Consider the following 16,263-nt stretch of genomic DNA (forward strand, 5'->3'; position numbering starts at 1 on the left):
TAAAGGAATGAAATTGTTATTGGAAGTTATTTCCTAGAATAGAATTTTAGGTGCTACACGCGACGCGGATGACGCCACTAATAATAGAGGAGACAACTCACCGGCATTGGTCGCACTGAGGATGCGGTTCCGCGGTGGAGAATGAACTCCATCGAGGCAACCTGGCCAGTATCGGCCGAGTATTTTCCCGACGGTGCACCACACAGATTCCTCGAGTGATGATGAAGCCCCAAGGCCACCCATATGGTCCAGAAAACCGACACATGCGGGTTGCCCGCGAGGCGGCCATGGCGACCTGCGGCGACAACCAACCCGACCTCTCTCTCTCTGCTTCTACGCGACAATGATGGCACTACGGGTTGGTGAAGGTTGGGCTTTATACCCTGTAGCAATCGAAGTCCATGCGGGAGGAAGACACGACCGACGATCACGGCGCAGTGGTTATGTTGTTGAAGCAGCGCCGGAGGTGGAATTTGTTGCACTCCCTCCGGTGTTCAGTTTCAGGAGGAAGATGACCTGACAGTATGGGGCCCGTGTGGCGATGTCCAGGCACGCGCGCAGACTCCGGTTGAGACCGCCGACTTGTGGGCCCCACGGCACGGTGAGCACGGCTGAGCGCGCGCCAGAGGCGCAGGGCCGGTGCTGAGGGTGAGTTGGGCTAGAGTGTTGAGGGTTCGGCCCAGCTGGTATTTTTATCCTTTTTTGAATTCTATTTCCCTTCCTTTATTCAAATTTGGGTTCAAAACCAGTTTTGAGTTTTCCCATTCATATTTAAATGCACAAGTAATAAAACCTCCAGCATGTATGCAAAATATAGTTTATATATGTATATCAATTTGTTTTATCTAAATATCTTAAATATGCATTACACCCCATATTCATTTTTCAGAAAATATTATTTGGGATATATAGTCAAATTAAAAGTTTAGTCAAAAATATTTGTTTCAATAAAATACTTTCTAATGCATAATCTCTATCATGTGATACTTTTACTTCAATCCTTTTTTAGAAGGCTTTCTACCATTTAGTCTATAAAAGTGGTTCAATAATCGAGGCTCATTTCTCTTGTATTCTTTGGAATTTCATACCATGTTTGAGACCTAGATCCATGTTCTAAACTATTAATACTTTTAATAATACCATTTCTTTTAGGGAGCATGATATCTTCAAAACTGAGGAGCCCATATTAAGAATAATTTTAATTCTTAATCTTTTGGAGAAAGAATATATATATCCAAAATAGGATTTTGGGTGTTACAAGTTGCAGATCCCCTATGATCGTCTGTCCCCTGGACACCCCTTTTCAGGGGTCTCTCCAGGAAGCGTCTACTCGTTGGGGATGGTATTGCTTCTGGTCACCTTTGGCATTGTTGATGACTTCTGCATAGAGTATGTCAACTTCGATGTCGCCAAGTCTACCTCCCCTACAACACCATTCTCTAGTGCCACATGCTCTAGAAGTTCATGGCAGATGCCCACTATGGGTACTTGGTCCTCAAGATGCCTAGGACGGTCGGGGTCATCTCTGTCCTAGCAAACTTTTTTTATGTTCTCAACGTCTTGGAGAGGCTCTATGCCATTTCCTAGGACACTCTGTATGGTCCCCCTGAGTTGGACCTCCCTTCTCAGGTGCCCACTGTTTGCATCGTTGTCGCTGCTGTAGGGTAGGAGGAGGAGCCCTCCTTCTCATCTCATTAGCCAGCAACGTTGCACCCTTGTGGCGCTCTACCACACCATCTCTGGCTCCCCAACCTCTGATGCCACAAAGCTTGTCAAGGTCATTCAGATTAGGGTGGGCCCCTCCCAGAACACGCGCAAATAGGAACTCGCACTCGTCACCTTGCTCCAGGGCAATGTTAATGTGTTTGCATGGAAGCCATCCAACATGCCTAGGGCCCAAGGGAGGTGATTAAGCACCGGTTGCCCGTCATACCTAGCGCACAACCAGTCAAGTAGAAGGTGCAAAAGTAATATATTGAACGATAGGAGTTCATCCGCTAGGAAATTGATAGGCTCCTTGCTGTGGGCTTCATCTACCTAGTCCAACACCCTGAGTGGCTGACCAACCCTTTGTTTGTCTCCAAAGTAGGTGGCAAACTATGAATGTGCATATACTACACCGACCTCAATAAGGCATGCTCGAAAGACCGCTATCTGCTCTCTCACATTGACCAAATAGTGGACTCTACCTCTGGGTGTGAGCTCTTTTCTTTTGTTGAGGCAAATTATAGGTTCCACTGGATCTACATGGTTAGGGAGGATGAGGAGAAAACAAGCTTCATCACCCCTTCAGGGTTGTACTGTTATGTTTCCATGCCTTATGTGTTAAAGAATGCCTTGCCTACTTTTGTTGGCGTTGTTCAACATACACTTAAACACCATTTAGGCAAGTTGGTAGAGGTGTATGTCAATGACATTATGATGAAAACTCATGAGTCCCAGATTCTCAACTAGGATCTAGCAACCATTTTTATAGTCGTAGCACCAACAAATGAAACTAAATCTAGAAAATGTGTCTTCGGTGTCCATGCCGGAAAGCTCCTCGGTTTCTTGGTCTCACACCAAGGGATCAAGGACAATTCAGAAAAAGTGTTGGCTATCCATTGTCTCCATTCACCAGCAAACATATGCTCGGTCCAATGCCTTAGTGGTAGCATGGCAACCCTTAGCCGCTTCATTTCCAGAGTTGGGGAGTGAGAGCTCCCATTCTATAAACTCCTCCTAGGGTTTTGTCCATTCGAATGGACTAAACAGGCCTCGAAGGCCCTCAACGATCTCAAGGCCTACGGCCTACCTTACATCACGACCCGTCATGGTGGCCTCACATGAGGGGGGAGCCTCTCCTCCTCTACGTTGTTGCCACCCACAAATGGTTAGCATGGAGCTCATCGTCGAATGCCCCTTGTACCCAGAGGGCCCTAGTGTTTCCGCTTAGGTGGGCCCAAGGGCCAGGTCCCCTAGCTTGGATTATAGGGTTTCGACCTCATGATGTTGACGCCCTCTTACCAACCTCCATCAACATAGTAGGGGTTGGGGCATGGACTCTTCTGTCACTACCTTCTCCTTCCCCTTTTGTCTGTCTAGGTGGGAAGGGGCGGGGTCAATGATGTCGCTACCAACACCGGTACATCTTTGTTCCTAGGGATCTTGATCCCTTAAGAGTTGTATCCCCTCTGCACGATGGCGATGCTCGTTTCATCATAGTTCGGCATCAATGCCAACATTCTTGAGGTCGTCGCAAAAGGGTTGCATGCCAACGCGGAGGTCGATCCTCACCAGGTCGCCGTCACCAGTGGTCCCGCATTAGCTCCGACAAGTACGATGAAGTCATCTCATTGTCGTCTCCCTACACGCTCCATGTCAAATCATTGACACCGATGTACATCCAAGCAACATGGACATGGTGGCGAAGTGGGAGCAGACGCCTGTTGAGGAAGTCAGCAAGCACCATCGTCATCTTCACCCCTACAGTCGCCAGCTCCCTGATGCTCGTTAATCCTAGGGCGAACGTCGGGTCTAGCTTCGGCAGCACCTCCTAGGTCCTAGAGTTGGAGACTGGTGGATTAGTGGTGAGGACGAAGCGCTCTTGGTCGTCTGTCTGGGGATAGAACTAGGAGTTCTTCCACTTCTCCTTGTGTCCTGATGTACCTTTAGGGTCGCCGATGCGCCCCTAGAAGTAGCAGCCACCATAGATGGCTCCCCCTCCAGTCTATCGGAGGACGAAGAAGTGGTGCCACAGTGCCAAAGTCACGTGCAACTCGACAAACATCTAGTAGAGGTGGACGAAGGTCGACAGCATCATGATGGAGTTGGGGAGAGGTGAGTCAATTGGATGTTATAGAACTCCAGCAGCATGACCAGAAAGGGCGAGGCTAGAAACCCCTACCCCACCAGCATGTATGTGCCGAAGACAACAAACTTCCCCGACTCCATCGTCGTCTGCATTGGCCAGGTGGTTGGCGACACCTTGCCATGCTCCTTCGAGCTCGTCCACCTTAGCAGTGTCCGATACATCCTAGGGTGTTCTCGTTGGTCACCCTCGATCGCTAGAGTGTAAGCTTTTTTGTTGATGGCACCATCACCATCGCCGGAGAAGGTAGTCATCACATGGGGGTGAAGTGCTTGGATGAAGAAGAATTTTTGGAAGGCTGAAGGCTCGATTGCATGGAGAGTGCAAGTGCTCAGACGCTTGTTGGTACTCTCGTATGGTCACTTCGACGCCGCATTTATGCTCCACTCGCTGCACGGGACTCGAGGGCACCATATGTGCTAATACTATCTTCAACAGACTCACTATCGCACTTCCTATTTCAAACTACACTTACAACCATTGCAATCTACAGTGTAAAATAGTATTTTACAACGACGTTTACATGGCCTGCTGGACATAGCCTAAAGATTGCGGAAAGATGAAGGGACTGTAAAGACGACGATTTTATTCATTATGAGAATTAAATGGGAGGACAAATGGATTTGAAGTACATCTTGTTGCCAAACTTTGAAACATCGAAATTTCGCAAATAAAAAGAGAAATGGAAACACACGTTACGTGGCTCACTGACAGCCACACTATTTATTCAGGAAACAACGGGGCATGAATGGAAGTCGCCCAGGGTGTGTGAAGTTGCCGCTAATGAGCCCCAACAGAACCGTTGGCGGCCACACTTCTAAAGACCGAACTTGCCATTGAGGACGATGTTTTGGCCATTGATGTTCTTGCCAGCGTCGGACGCCAGGTACACCGCCGCGTTGGCCACGTCGTCCTCGGTCACCGTGTAGGTGCCGTAGCTGCTGATCATAGTATCCAGCTGCTGGTCAGTCGCGTGAGGGAAGATGTGCCTCAGCACGCCCTTGTCAAACCTGGCGGCGACGCCGTACGGCGAGATGGCATTGACCCTCACGCCGTGTCCCCCCAGCTCGGCCGCGGCGGCGCGCACGACGCCCACGACCGCGGCCTTGGAGATGCTGTACGCCGAGGGCACCACGTCGCCGAGCGAGCCCACGGGGCTGCCCGTGCACAGGATGCACCCGCCGCCGATCTTGTTGCTGCGCATCACGGCGCCGGCGTGGTTGATGCTGGCTATGACGGACTCGACGTTGACCGCCATGGTGTTCCTGAAGCTCATCATGTCGATGGAGGAGGCCGGGGAGGAGACGTTGCTGACCCCCGCGTTGTTGTAGAAGATGTCGACATCTTGCTTGTAGACCTTCTTCGCCTCCTCGACGGTGGCCAGGATACTGTCGGGTTCGCTGACGTCGATGCGCATCGCGTGAGCCACCGCGGGGCCATGGTTGGTCTTGTTGAGAGCCGCTACTATGTTCTCGCAGGAGTGGCGGTTGATGTCGGCGAGGATGACCTTGGCGCCGTTGTCGACGAACTTCCTCGCGATGGCCTCGCCCAGTTTGCTGGCGGCGCCCGTGACGATCGCCACCTTTCCGAAGAGCCTGCATTGCATCAAAACATCCCATGCATGGAGAAGAGACTTGAAATAATATCCAGTTGTCCAAAATATTGCATGCATGCGTATAGGTAGATATGAAGCTTACTTTGCCATGGAAAATATATGAATACAATTTGATCAAGCTAGAAGCGAGGCATGCATACCTTACGGCTGCTGCTGCTGCTGCTCCACACACTCGGAAAGGCTCTTGCTTGGCTGCTTCTCTGCAAAGCTGAGTTGATGGATCCTCTGCTCGTCCTAATAAATAGTTAGAAACCGCGATGAAGCGGCACAGGAAGTCAAATTAACTAACGAGGTCTCCATTTTTATTCTGAGATCCGTTCGATCGAGATCTCGAGAAATCTCAACTCGTCGTGATCGAGTTTGAATTAGGAGTACTTCTCGTGGTACACATGGAGCATGAGCGAGCATTTCTTATCTGCATGTATTTTATATCTCTGACATGCATTCGGATGGCATCTCTCATGGCTGTGTCCAAGCTCACACTGGATGTGTGGATTGGATCTAAGATCTCTATTGATTGCTGATCGCGTTGCACAATAAGTCTCTCACTGCTCCGATCCATCAGTTTGCTATTCAACCGAACGTGCACCATGTATTATCAGCTGGATGCATGTTAGGATGTTCTACTACAGCATGTAATGAGCAATAATGACCTCAGCTAAGTATTCTCCGATGACGCACGCACTGCATCTCTTGAAGAAAGTAGTTGTCAAAGCGACATAGTTGACTTGATGAGGTGGTGACTCACGACGTTTTCGGTGCTTTAAATAATTTGCACTGTATGCTTATAAAACTACAATTATCATAATTTCAAGCTATCTGTTAAAGTGCAATTTGAATCAAACTCAAATTTACACAGTCACGTACTCCCTAGTCCCTACTATATGAGGTACCCTTACCTTTTCAGATACATCATAAAAGCTACGTGAATATCTAGCACCTTGGTCACCTAACCCCCCCCCCACCCTAATAGCGTGGGTAACCCTCTAAATTATTCTCTTAATGAGCTAGGGCCTCGAGATGTTCACCAAATGTAACACTCCAAAATCCTGTTCTCGATAAATTAGGAAAACTCATTTCTTCACTTTAATAAATGTGTTTTCAAATAATAGATTACATAAAAGATTCTTATGTGAACTATCCTTTATGTTAAAGATCTATTCTCTAAATAGTGCGGAAGCGACACAGATCTATCATTGATAATGGGTGAAGCTGAATACAGAAGGCGTAATAGTTGACCTAGAGTATGAAATGACCACCGTTTATCTCAACATGATTGTATATAGAAGTGAATCATTCTTCCTTGCCAAAGACTATGTCAATCAAGTTCTATATATGATGGATGTCTATGAAACCAAAGCAGAAGCTAACAACAAAGAATGTTCCATCTGTTATTGAAAGTAACACGGACACCTAAAAGGGGGGTGAATTAGGACTTATATTTCTCACGCTAACCTAAGCCACAAATAATTCTACTAAACAAAAACCCTAGATTAGTACTCTAATAGAGTGACTAACCCTCTAAAATATTTTCTTAATGAGCTAGGGCCTCGTGATGCTGACAGCTGACCAAAGCCATCAAGACTTCAGCCTTCCTCGCCTAGGAGCTTTGGGTGAGTAAAGTTGGCTCGGGAGACCGAGATGGACTCGGACGTCATCGTCCTACAGATACAACTGGTTAGACAAGGCTCAACGAGCTAGCTCATGCATATGCCCTGAAGCTCTCAACATTACCCTGCCCCAATGGTGAGATCCTAACACTTGCATAGGAAGCAATATGGTTAGCTCTGTCTAGGCTTTGTTCCCACAAAACGGATCTAAGGCAAGGGGATCCTCTCCCCCCTAAGCTATTCTTTTTTGTTATGGATGTGCTCAATCGTATTTTCTCTAAATCCAATCATTGCGCTCTTGTAGCCCCTATCTATTAGATCCTTAAAGCACAAAGTTTGCCTCTATGCCAATGATGTGGTAATTTTTCTTCGTCTTGAGATTTTGGATCTGTCCTTAACTTTGTACATCCTCAATTTGTCTGGAGAAACTTTAGGTTTGCAAACTAATCTATAGAAGAGTTTTTTTCTCGATCCAGTGTTCTAACGTGGAGCTAGTTGCTATTCAGATCCTTATACCATGTGAACTCCAATATTTTCCTTGCAATATTTAGGAATACCACTTTCTCTATGAAAACTAACAAGGGCGTAGATTCAACGTTTTGTAGACCATCTTACAGGTCGATTGCTAGGGTGAAACATTGAGCTACTAACTAGAGAAGGAAAGAGAATCATGGTGCAATATGTCCTCACCTCTATAATGGTGTACCTATCAATGGCAATTGACATTCCTACTCAAGCAGTCAATCAAATTGATAAAATCGAGAGGAAGTTCATGTGGTAAGGTAGAAATAGCTTAAGGGGGCATTGTCTGATTGCCTAGGGAAAGGTCTATGACCAAGGGAGCTTGGACGGTTAGGGATCGTTGATATCCAAAAGATATGTTCAGCACTCCGTATGAGATGGTTATGGTTACATAAAACACAATTAGATAAACCTTCCTCTCCAAGTCCTAAAAGCAGTGTGTTGTTTCTTCTTGGTTGCCTTAATCAATGAGGTCATCAATGGTGCACATACCTTATTTTGGACTGACAGAGTGATAGATGTCTCCAAGGGCAATGTATTGCTGATCTTGTACCTCGACTTTTCTCCCTCGTTCCTAAAAGGAAAGCAAACAAATGTACTATGCATGAAGCCCTAACACAACACACTTGGATTCATGACATGCATGTATAGATGTCCAGAAAGCACGTGGCCCGTTAGCCCGGCACGAAGCACGTTATTTTAGCACGACACGAGCACGACACGGCACGGGTTGAAGCGGGCCCGGGCTCAGCCCGGCCCGGATAGCGTGCCGGGCCCGACAAACATTTGAGCCCGTTGGGCTGGCCCGAGCACGGCACGGTATCTGCCGGGCCTTTTAACCGGCCCGTTTATTTTAAAAAACCACAAGGTGCAAGGCCACAAGTCCCTTATACTCGGACGGCCCAACGCCAGCCCAACACCCACCGGCAAAACCTAACCCACTCTTCCTCCCTCAGTCCCTCTTGCTCCTGGCGGCTGGCTCTCTCTTCCCTGCGGCGGCGCGTCTGGGCACGGAGCCGTTCCTGTACGGCTGTACGTGCATGCAGGAGCCGTGCTGGGGAAGCGCTGGGGAGTCGTTCGGTCCGTTCCTATACGTGCATGCGGGAGCCATGCTGGGGAAGCGCTGGCCCGTTCCTACATGCATGCGGCGGCGCATGTACTAGCTTCAGGGAGCAGCTGCGCAAGGAGACCAAAGCGGCTCCTGTCCAACCGCCTCGTCGGGCCAGGGGAAGGACCTCCTGTCGCTGCTGCTGGCCGGGACGGAGGAGGCCACCGACCGGCGGCTCACCACGAAGGAGCTGGTGGACGGGACAAGACCTTCTTCTTCGGCGGGCACGAGACCACGGCGCTGCGCTGTCGTGGACGTTGCTCATGCTCGTCGGCTCGTCGCACACCCGGACTGACAGGACGCATTTGCGGGCTCGGGCTGGCACGAGCCACTAAATAGGCCGTGCTATTCGGGCCGGCCCGGCACGATCGGGCCTACACCGTGCCGTGCTCGGGAAGAGGTTTGAGCCCGTCGGGCGGCACGGCACGGCACGATTAAGTAGACGGGCCTAACCGTGCCGGGCTCAAACGGGCCGGGCCGAGTCGGGCTCGGACTGGGCCGGGCCGGACCGCCCGTTTGGACATATATACATGCATGGGACATTGGGGGTGTATGCTCTATTTGAATATCTACAGTTCTAGGACATTCTATCAACAATAGAGTTGTGCCTAGGGATTGAGGATAAACACATTTGGAGGACATATGGAGGTTTCTTTGAGGGGGTATCCTCTTTGATTCTTATGAGCGCATTTGGAAATTTTGGGCGCCTAGAAATTGTCGCTTCTGCACATGGTTGGTTGTAAATAATAAATGTTGGACATCTGATCATCTTGCTAGAAAAGGTCTACAACATCAGCCTAGATGTTTGTTTTGTGATCAGGATGTCGAGACCATCACCCATCTCCTGGTTTCTTGTGTCTTGTCAAGGCATTTCTGATTCCTTCTTTTTTCAAAAGTTCAACCTCCAGAACCTGCCTCCGCAGTATGATGCTTCTTCCTTCGAGGATTGGTGGCGGCAATGAAGTGAGCCTACCTCTGGAATCACAAGACATGGTCTAGGTTCGTGGGTCATCATGGGAGCTTGGCCTTTATGAAAACATAGGAATATGCATGTCTTTGATGCTATTAATCCTAGTATCTTAGATCTTCAATCTTGGAGATGGTTTTCCTCATCTTGTCGCCGATGGTTTTGTCCTCAGCGAAGACACTGAGGTGATGCCATGCATTCTCGTCAATATCGAATGCAACAAGGATCTGTGGAACACCCTTGAGCCCTAGAGCAACGGCGGAGACAGCGGAGAACTCAAACTCACCGTCATCAGGTTGTTGTCACAAGCCATAGTGCTTTCACCCTCATATACCTGGATACGGAGGCAGAGGCTGATTGTCGGGAGTCGGTCGACAAGACCATCTACTTCGAGGTGGGAATGGTGGTGTTCTTTGGGATCAGCACGGTCATCAGACCGCCATCCGTGTCCAAACCATGCATGCAAGAGAGAGTGGAGTAGCATCATACATGACGCAGTTCACCGTTTCTGCAGTCTGCAGTCTCACCACTCATGATGGCAGCCTGGACAGTTGCCTAATCAGGGTCGATGCTCTTGCATTGCTCCTTCCCATTGAAGCGCTCCTGGAGAAGCTGCTGGACCCTTGGGATCCTAGAGGATCCAACAACAAGGATGACATAGTGAACTGACCACACGTCCATTTTATCCTCCATGTTGAGATCCTCGAACTTGCCACGAGTGATGGTTGCGTAGATGTCAATGTCCTCGCACAAACAGTCGATCTGAATCGTGGTTTCGAAGACGTAGGAGAGGGTCCTCTTCGCCCTCTCGCAGGCTGTCCTTAGCCTCCTAAGAGCCCTGGCCGCTGGGGTTGCCACTAGGGATGGAAACGGTCCGGCTCGCTGCGGCTCGCTCATGCAACGAGCCGAGCTCTCGAAAAAACGGCTCAACTCGGCTCGACTCGCTCATGGCTCGCTAGCCGGCTCATCGAGCCAACGAGCCTAGCCATAAATGTAAATCTGCTCTCTAAATTATAATATAAAATCTTAAAAATATTTTAAATAACATATTTTAAATTAGTAAAATAGATATATCACTAATACAATATAGAAAATAAATTATTTTTTATAGTAATCTCAAATAACATAAATTAATTGTCTACTCGGTACTAATATTATATGCTAATTAATTGTCTGCACCGAGCCGAACCGAGCTGGCTCGCTCTTTTCACGAGCCACAAAAACAGGCTCGGCTCGGGCTCGTTCTGAACGTCGAGCTGGTCCGAGCCGAGCGGCTACGAGCCCGAGCCAGCTCGTCGAGCTCGAGCTTTTTTTTCCAGCTCTAGTTGCCACTGATGTCCTTCTCTTTTCTCTTGAAAAGCTGGACAAAGTGGTTCACCATCCTGTTGTCATCACACCGCCATCTCTTGAACTGCCGGGACAGTTACAACAGCGCTCGTGATTGTGGTGCCAAGATAGGCTTCAGCTGTCTCTCGCGTCCTGGCAAGAACCATGGAGGAGGAGATCTCTTCGGCTGCAAACTGCTGCTCCACGCCCTTGTATCGAACAACAATCATAGGCTTGTCGTCAGGTCCAGGAATGACCCTGAAGGGCCAGTGCTTAATGCCACTTTGTACAGGAGCGTCACTAAGAGCGTGTTTGGTGGGCTGGCTCCGGCGCCACACCGCGCCACACTCTGGCTGCCGCGGGTGTGGCGCCCAAATCGGCCGCCGCGGGTGCGGCGCGCTGCGGCGCCTGTCCAAACAGGCCCTAAATCTTCTCCCAATCTTCTCCCAATGAGCCGCTTGGAATCTGCATCAGCAGGGTTTAGATGCATGTAACTGCAATAATATTTTTTACTTCACATGTATGGTATAAGAATCTGCATCAGCAGGGTTAGATGCCTGTAACTGCAATGATATTTTTACTTCACATGTATGGTATAAAGACACCAATGACGTACACACTTATGCTTTGATCATAGACACATAGATGTATTAAACAGTTTACAACCTCCAAATAAAATGCTCAATTTACAAGGCAACCACCAAGCTTGGCAAGTAAAATAAGACATCGGCTGTCTAAACAAACACCAGTACTATATGCCTTGACCTTGGAGACGATCAATCCTATGAAAGGACATAAAACTGTCTAGTTCGTGTAGTTATTGATCAGATAATTAACGCTTTAAACGAAACCTCTTTGTGATGACTTTTTTCATCTTCTGGCCAGTGGTTTTGTCCTCAGCGGAGACATTCAGGATACCGTTAATGTCGACATCGAAGCAAACAGTGATCTGAGGAACGCCGCTAGGTGCGGGAAGAAGGGAAAACTCAAACTCACCCAACAGGTGGTTGTCACGAGTAATAGACCCCTCACCCTCGTACACTCGGATTCGGATACAAGGCTGGTTGTCGGAGTCAGTCGATAAGACCCTCTCCTTTTTGGTTGGAATGGTGGTATTCCTTGGAATCATCAAGGGGCGTGTTCGGTTGGCTGCAAGCCGACACTGTTGCAGCTGTTTGGACTGCTGCAGCTGCAATCCATAGAGAGAAAAATACTGTAGAAGCCGCAGCCGCAGCCGGATTGCAGCCGCAGCAAGCCGCAGCGAACAAGCTGAAGAAGGTCATGAGGCCCCCATCCGTCTCCAAACCAAGAGAAAGAGGGGTAGCATCCAACAGGAGATAATTCTGGATCTCATAGCCACCCTCTCGGCTCAAGATAGCAGCCTGCATAGTAGCTCCGTAGGCAACAGCTTCATCGGGGTTGATGCTGTTGCAAAGCTCCTTCCCATCAAAGAGCTCCTGAAGAAGCTGCTGGATCTTTGGAATTCTAGAGGAACCACCAACAAGGACGACATCATGAATTGAACGTACATAACTCGCATCACTGAGGCAGTCCTCCACAATCGCCATACACTTTCTGAAGAGATCCATGTTGAGCTCCTCAAACCTGGCACGGGTGATGGCTGAGTAGAAGTCGATGTCCTCATACAAGCAATCAATCTCAATGCTCGCCTCTAAATAGGAGGAGAGGGTCCTCTTCGCTCTCTCGCAGGCTGTCCTTAGCCTCCTGAGAGCCCTAGGGTTGCCGCTAATGTCCTTCTTCTTCTTTCTCTTGAATTCCTCGACAAAGTGGTTTACCATCCTGTTGTCGAAGTCCTCACCTCCAAGGTGAGCAGCACCAGCTGTGGCCCTGACCTCAAAGATACCCTGTTCAATTGCGAGAACAGAGACATCAAAGGTACCACCTCCAAGATCAAACACGAGAACGTCATATTCACCCATAATCTGGGCAGCCTTCCTATTAAGACCATAAGCCAAGGCAGCAGCAGTGGGCTCAGGGATGATGCGTATAACATTAAGATTTGCAAGCACTCCTGCATTCCATGTGGCCTGTCTCTGCAAGTCGGTAGAGCAGGCAGGAACAGTGACAACAGCATCCTTGACTGTGGTGCCAAGATAGGCTTCAGCAATCTCCCGCATTTTGACGAGGACCATCGAGGAGATTTCTTCAGCTGCAAACTGCTGCTCCACACCCCTGTATTGAACAACTATCATAGGCTTGTCATCAGGTCCAGGAATGACCTTGAAGGGCCAGTGCTTAATGTCACTCTGTACAGAAGCATCGCTAAATCTTCTACCAATGAGCCGCTTGGAATCTGCAGCAGAAGCCAGAAGGATTAGATGTCAGTATGCAGCTGCAGTACTACTTTTACTCATACAACGGTGCTTGTAGTAAATAGAGAACATCACCAATACAAATTAACCACCCAAACTTGAGTGGAGGTTCCTAAATTTTATGCCAATAAAAACCATTTAAAACTTCCTCCATTTAAAAAATGCAGGTTATAATTAGATTTTGGAAAGTCAATCACTATAGGTTTTGCCCATTAACAGTCGATTGTCTTGATATACAGAAGATATAACAATAAATTTGTTTGTCAGATGCTTTTTAGTTGGATGTTGGTTTCCTGTTCCCCATCCTTTCTACATCAGCTTGTAGTCAAGAAACAAATTTTTTTTTAAAAAAAAAGAAGAAGACAAAGCTGTGTAGAGGGGAGATCAGATCAGAATCTAGTCGTGGTCATCTCGTGGTCGTGGGGACAAAGCATCATCATTTGTTCCTTGAAATAATTAATTCTCTTATTTATCAGTAGCTAAGATAAGAGAAAAGTTTTCTTTGGCAGGCCCCTACTTTTTAACATAAGCAGCTTTCCTACTGGTTTGTTTTGATATAAAGGAGAGAAAAAAGTGCCAGATCATGACAAACCCATGAACAACATTACTGTTTCAGCATAAAAACATAAGGCCACAAAGCTATTGCTAAATGATCTAATTAACAGACCGATTATTGCTAAGGAAACCTAATTCGGATTAGCCATAGTAAACTCAACTCATTGACCAGGAGCCAGAGTAAATCGATCAGAGCAAGGTATCCAGTATCTATCCAATGATCTAAGTTGCCGAAGCGACAGAGACCAAAAGCGCCTAATCCAACAGGCAGCTGCCCAAAACCGAACCGCTGTAAGCCTAATCAGAATCGACAGATCTATAGGCACCGCCACTCTCATCAGATCCACGGATCTAATTCAAGAAGGAGCAAAAACAGGTTAGTGGTCGTACTAGTCAGGAGGGATGGGGAGATCTGAGAGGAGGGAGTTGACTTTGGTAAAGAACTGATAAGTGAGAGCAGCAATCGGCACCCACCGAAGATTGTGTTGCTGGGGTTCATTTCGGCCTGGTTCTTGGCAGCATCCCCCACGAGGAGCCTGGAGCCGGTGAAGGCAACGTACGATGGGGTGGTTCGGTTGCCTTGGTCATTGGCGATGACCTCGACGCCCCCATTCTGCCAGACCCCGACGCAGGAGTAAGTCGTGCCCAGATCGATCCCGATGGCAAGACCGCGCCGCTCGCCGGCCATCTTACTTGACTTGCTCAGCGCGCTACAGGAGGGGGCGGCCGGCCGGCCGGCGAAGCAGCCGCCGCCGCTGTAGCCTTGTGGCAGGCCAGCAGAGAAGTGGAACTGTCCAAGAGGAAAGCGTTAGCGAGATGACCGCCGTGATTGCTCCTGTGAGCAAGGAAAACACACCAACATTATACTTGTTCTTGTCTTTTGTTCTGAATTAATAAATCATGGATCATTAAATAATCCTATTCGTACCGGAACTCACAATTCGTATGTGTAATCGCGTTCGAAAAGAAAATAACTCATAAAAATCTGTTTTTAAGAGAATCCCAAAAAAATATTATGAGTAGATTTTAGTCCTTTCTTCAATATTAGAGGACATATCCAATGTACATGGTGCACATATTAAATCATCACTATCTATCTCAGATCTAACGTATCTGGTTGATCATTATAATTTACAAATAACATCTTCCACCACTACAGCCCACCACGTCGGAGGGTGCCTTAGCAAATATATCAAATAACTACAGACGTTAGATTTAAAATGAGTGGTAATAATTTAATATGTGCATCATGTACACTAAAATTCTATGTGCATTAGATACATTCTCTTCTTCTTCAATAGTTCCCTTATAAATGGATCAAAATATTTTACACTAGACCAAGTTAATCTTGGGCTCACATGATATGTTTTCACAAGTGCATTTTCTTCTTCTATCGTATCTGTCCAGCAACCGAACCTACGTCGTCATCAAAGATCACTGACGGTACGAGGAAGGGTGTATCTGGCGAGAGAGGACCAACGACTAGAGATGGCCAAATGGGTGGCCCGCGCCCGATGAAGCCTGACCCATTTTGGGCCCGGCCTGACAGGCACGGTTAGAAAACCGGTCCGGACCGTCTAAGCCCACGGGCTCGATTTTCTGTCCGAGTCCGGCCCGCAGCGGGTCTAAACGGGCCGGTCCGACCCGTTTAGCACGAAAAAAACGGGCTAAACGAGCCGGTAAGCACGTTTTAGTACAAAAAAACGGGCTTAACGGGCTAAAGGGTAAACGGGTCGTGTCGTGCTTGCCTACTGTGCCTAGTTTCCTGTCCGAGCTCGGCCCACTTATTCGTATCGGGCTCGGACCGTGCCCAAACAGCGGGCTTCGTGCCGGGCTCGCGGGCCTCGTGCTTATTGGCCATCTATAACAACGACAGGACCAAGCGACAGCAAAGACCCAGCTGGCGATGGAGGTCTAGTATCAGACTATTAGGTCATACGCTGGCTAATGCCGGATAGTGGAAAAGCATTGGCAGCGGCAGATAGGGATGAAAACGGGACGGGAAATTCTTATACCGTCCCGTTTCGAATACTGTTTTTCCCCGATCATTTTCGAATTGTTCAGGAACCGATTAGAAACGGTACGAAAACGATTTAGCTAGTTTTTCAATCGTTTTCGTATTTTTCGTTTCCGAGTCGTGCTAATACCGTTTTTCTACCGTTTTATATAATATGAGATAGGTCTAGTATATAATTTATTTAAGTTATAGACTTTTGTTGTATTCAAGTGAATGAATACGCGAAAAGCAAATGTTATAATTACTCTAACTAATATGAATGATGAAAAAGAGTTGTTTGTGTATTTCTAAATCTTAAAAATTAGACAATACATCACTTTATTATGTTTTTGATAAAACTACAAAATAGTTATCTTTTCG

General features: G+C 47.7%; 2 protein-coding genes and 1 pseudogene across 2 annotated transcripts; all 3 read right to left on the reverse strand.

The window, feature by feature from the left end:
* Positions 1-4,410: 4,410 nt before the first annotated feature.
* On the reverse strand, positions 4,411-5,862 carry LOC103648197 (short-chain dehydrogenase reductase ATA1). Its single transcript, XM_008672683.3, has 2 exons — positions 5,548-5,862; positions 4,411-5,445 (listed from the first exon to the last, which is right to left on the reverse strand). Exons 1-2 carry the CDS (start codon positions 5,553-5,555, stop codon positions 4,668-4,670), a joined length of 786 nt encoding a protein of 261 aa, XP_008670905.1. The 5' UTR covers positions 5,556-5,862; the 3' UTR covers positions 4,411-4,667.
* Positions 5,863-9,776: 3,914 nt separating this feature from the next.
* Positions 9,777-10,621, reverse strand: LOC109944449 (heat shock cognate 70 kDa protein 2-like; annotated as a pseudogene).
* A 938-nt stretch (positions 10,622-11,559) lies between these two features.
* Positions 11,560-14,717, reverse strand: LOC100277908 (uncharacterized). Its single transcript, NM_001151353.2, has 2 exons — positions 14,361-14,717; positions 11,560-13,312 (listed from the first exon to the last, which is right to left on the reverse strand). The coding sequence occupies exons 1-2, from the start codon at positions 14,572-14,574 to the stop codon at positions 12,072-12,074; spliced, it is 1,455 nt and encodes a 484-aa protein (NP_001144825.1). The 5' UTR covers positions 14,575-14,717; the 3' UTR covers positions 11,560-12,071.
* Between the last annotated feature and the right edge of the window lie 1,546 nt (positions 14,718-16,263).

This window comes from Zea mays, chromosome 2 (genome assembly GCF_902167145.1).
Source record: "Zea mays cultivar B73 chromosome 2, Zm-B73-REFERENCE-NAM-5.0, whole genome shotgun sequence".
NCBI lineage: Eukaryota > Viridiplantae > Streptophyta > Magnoliopsida > Poales > Poaceae > Zea > Zea mays.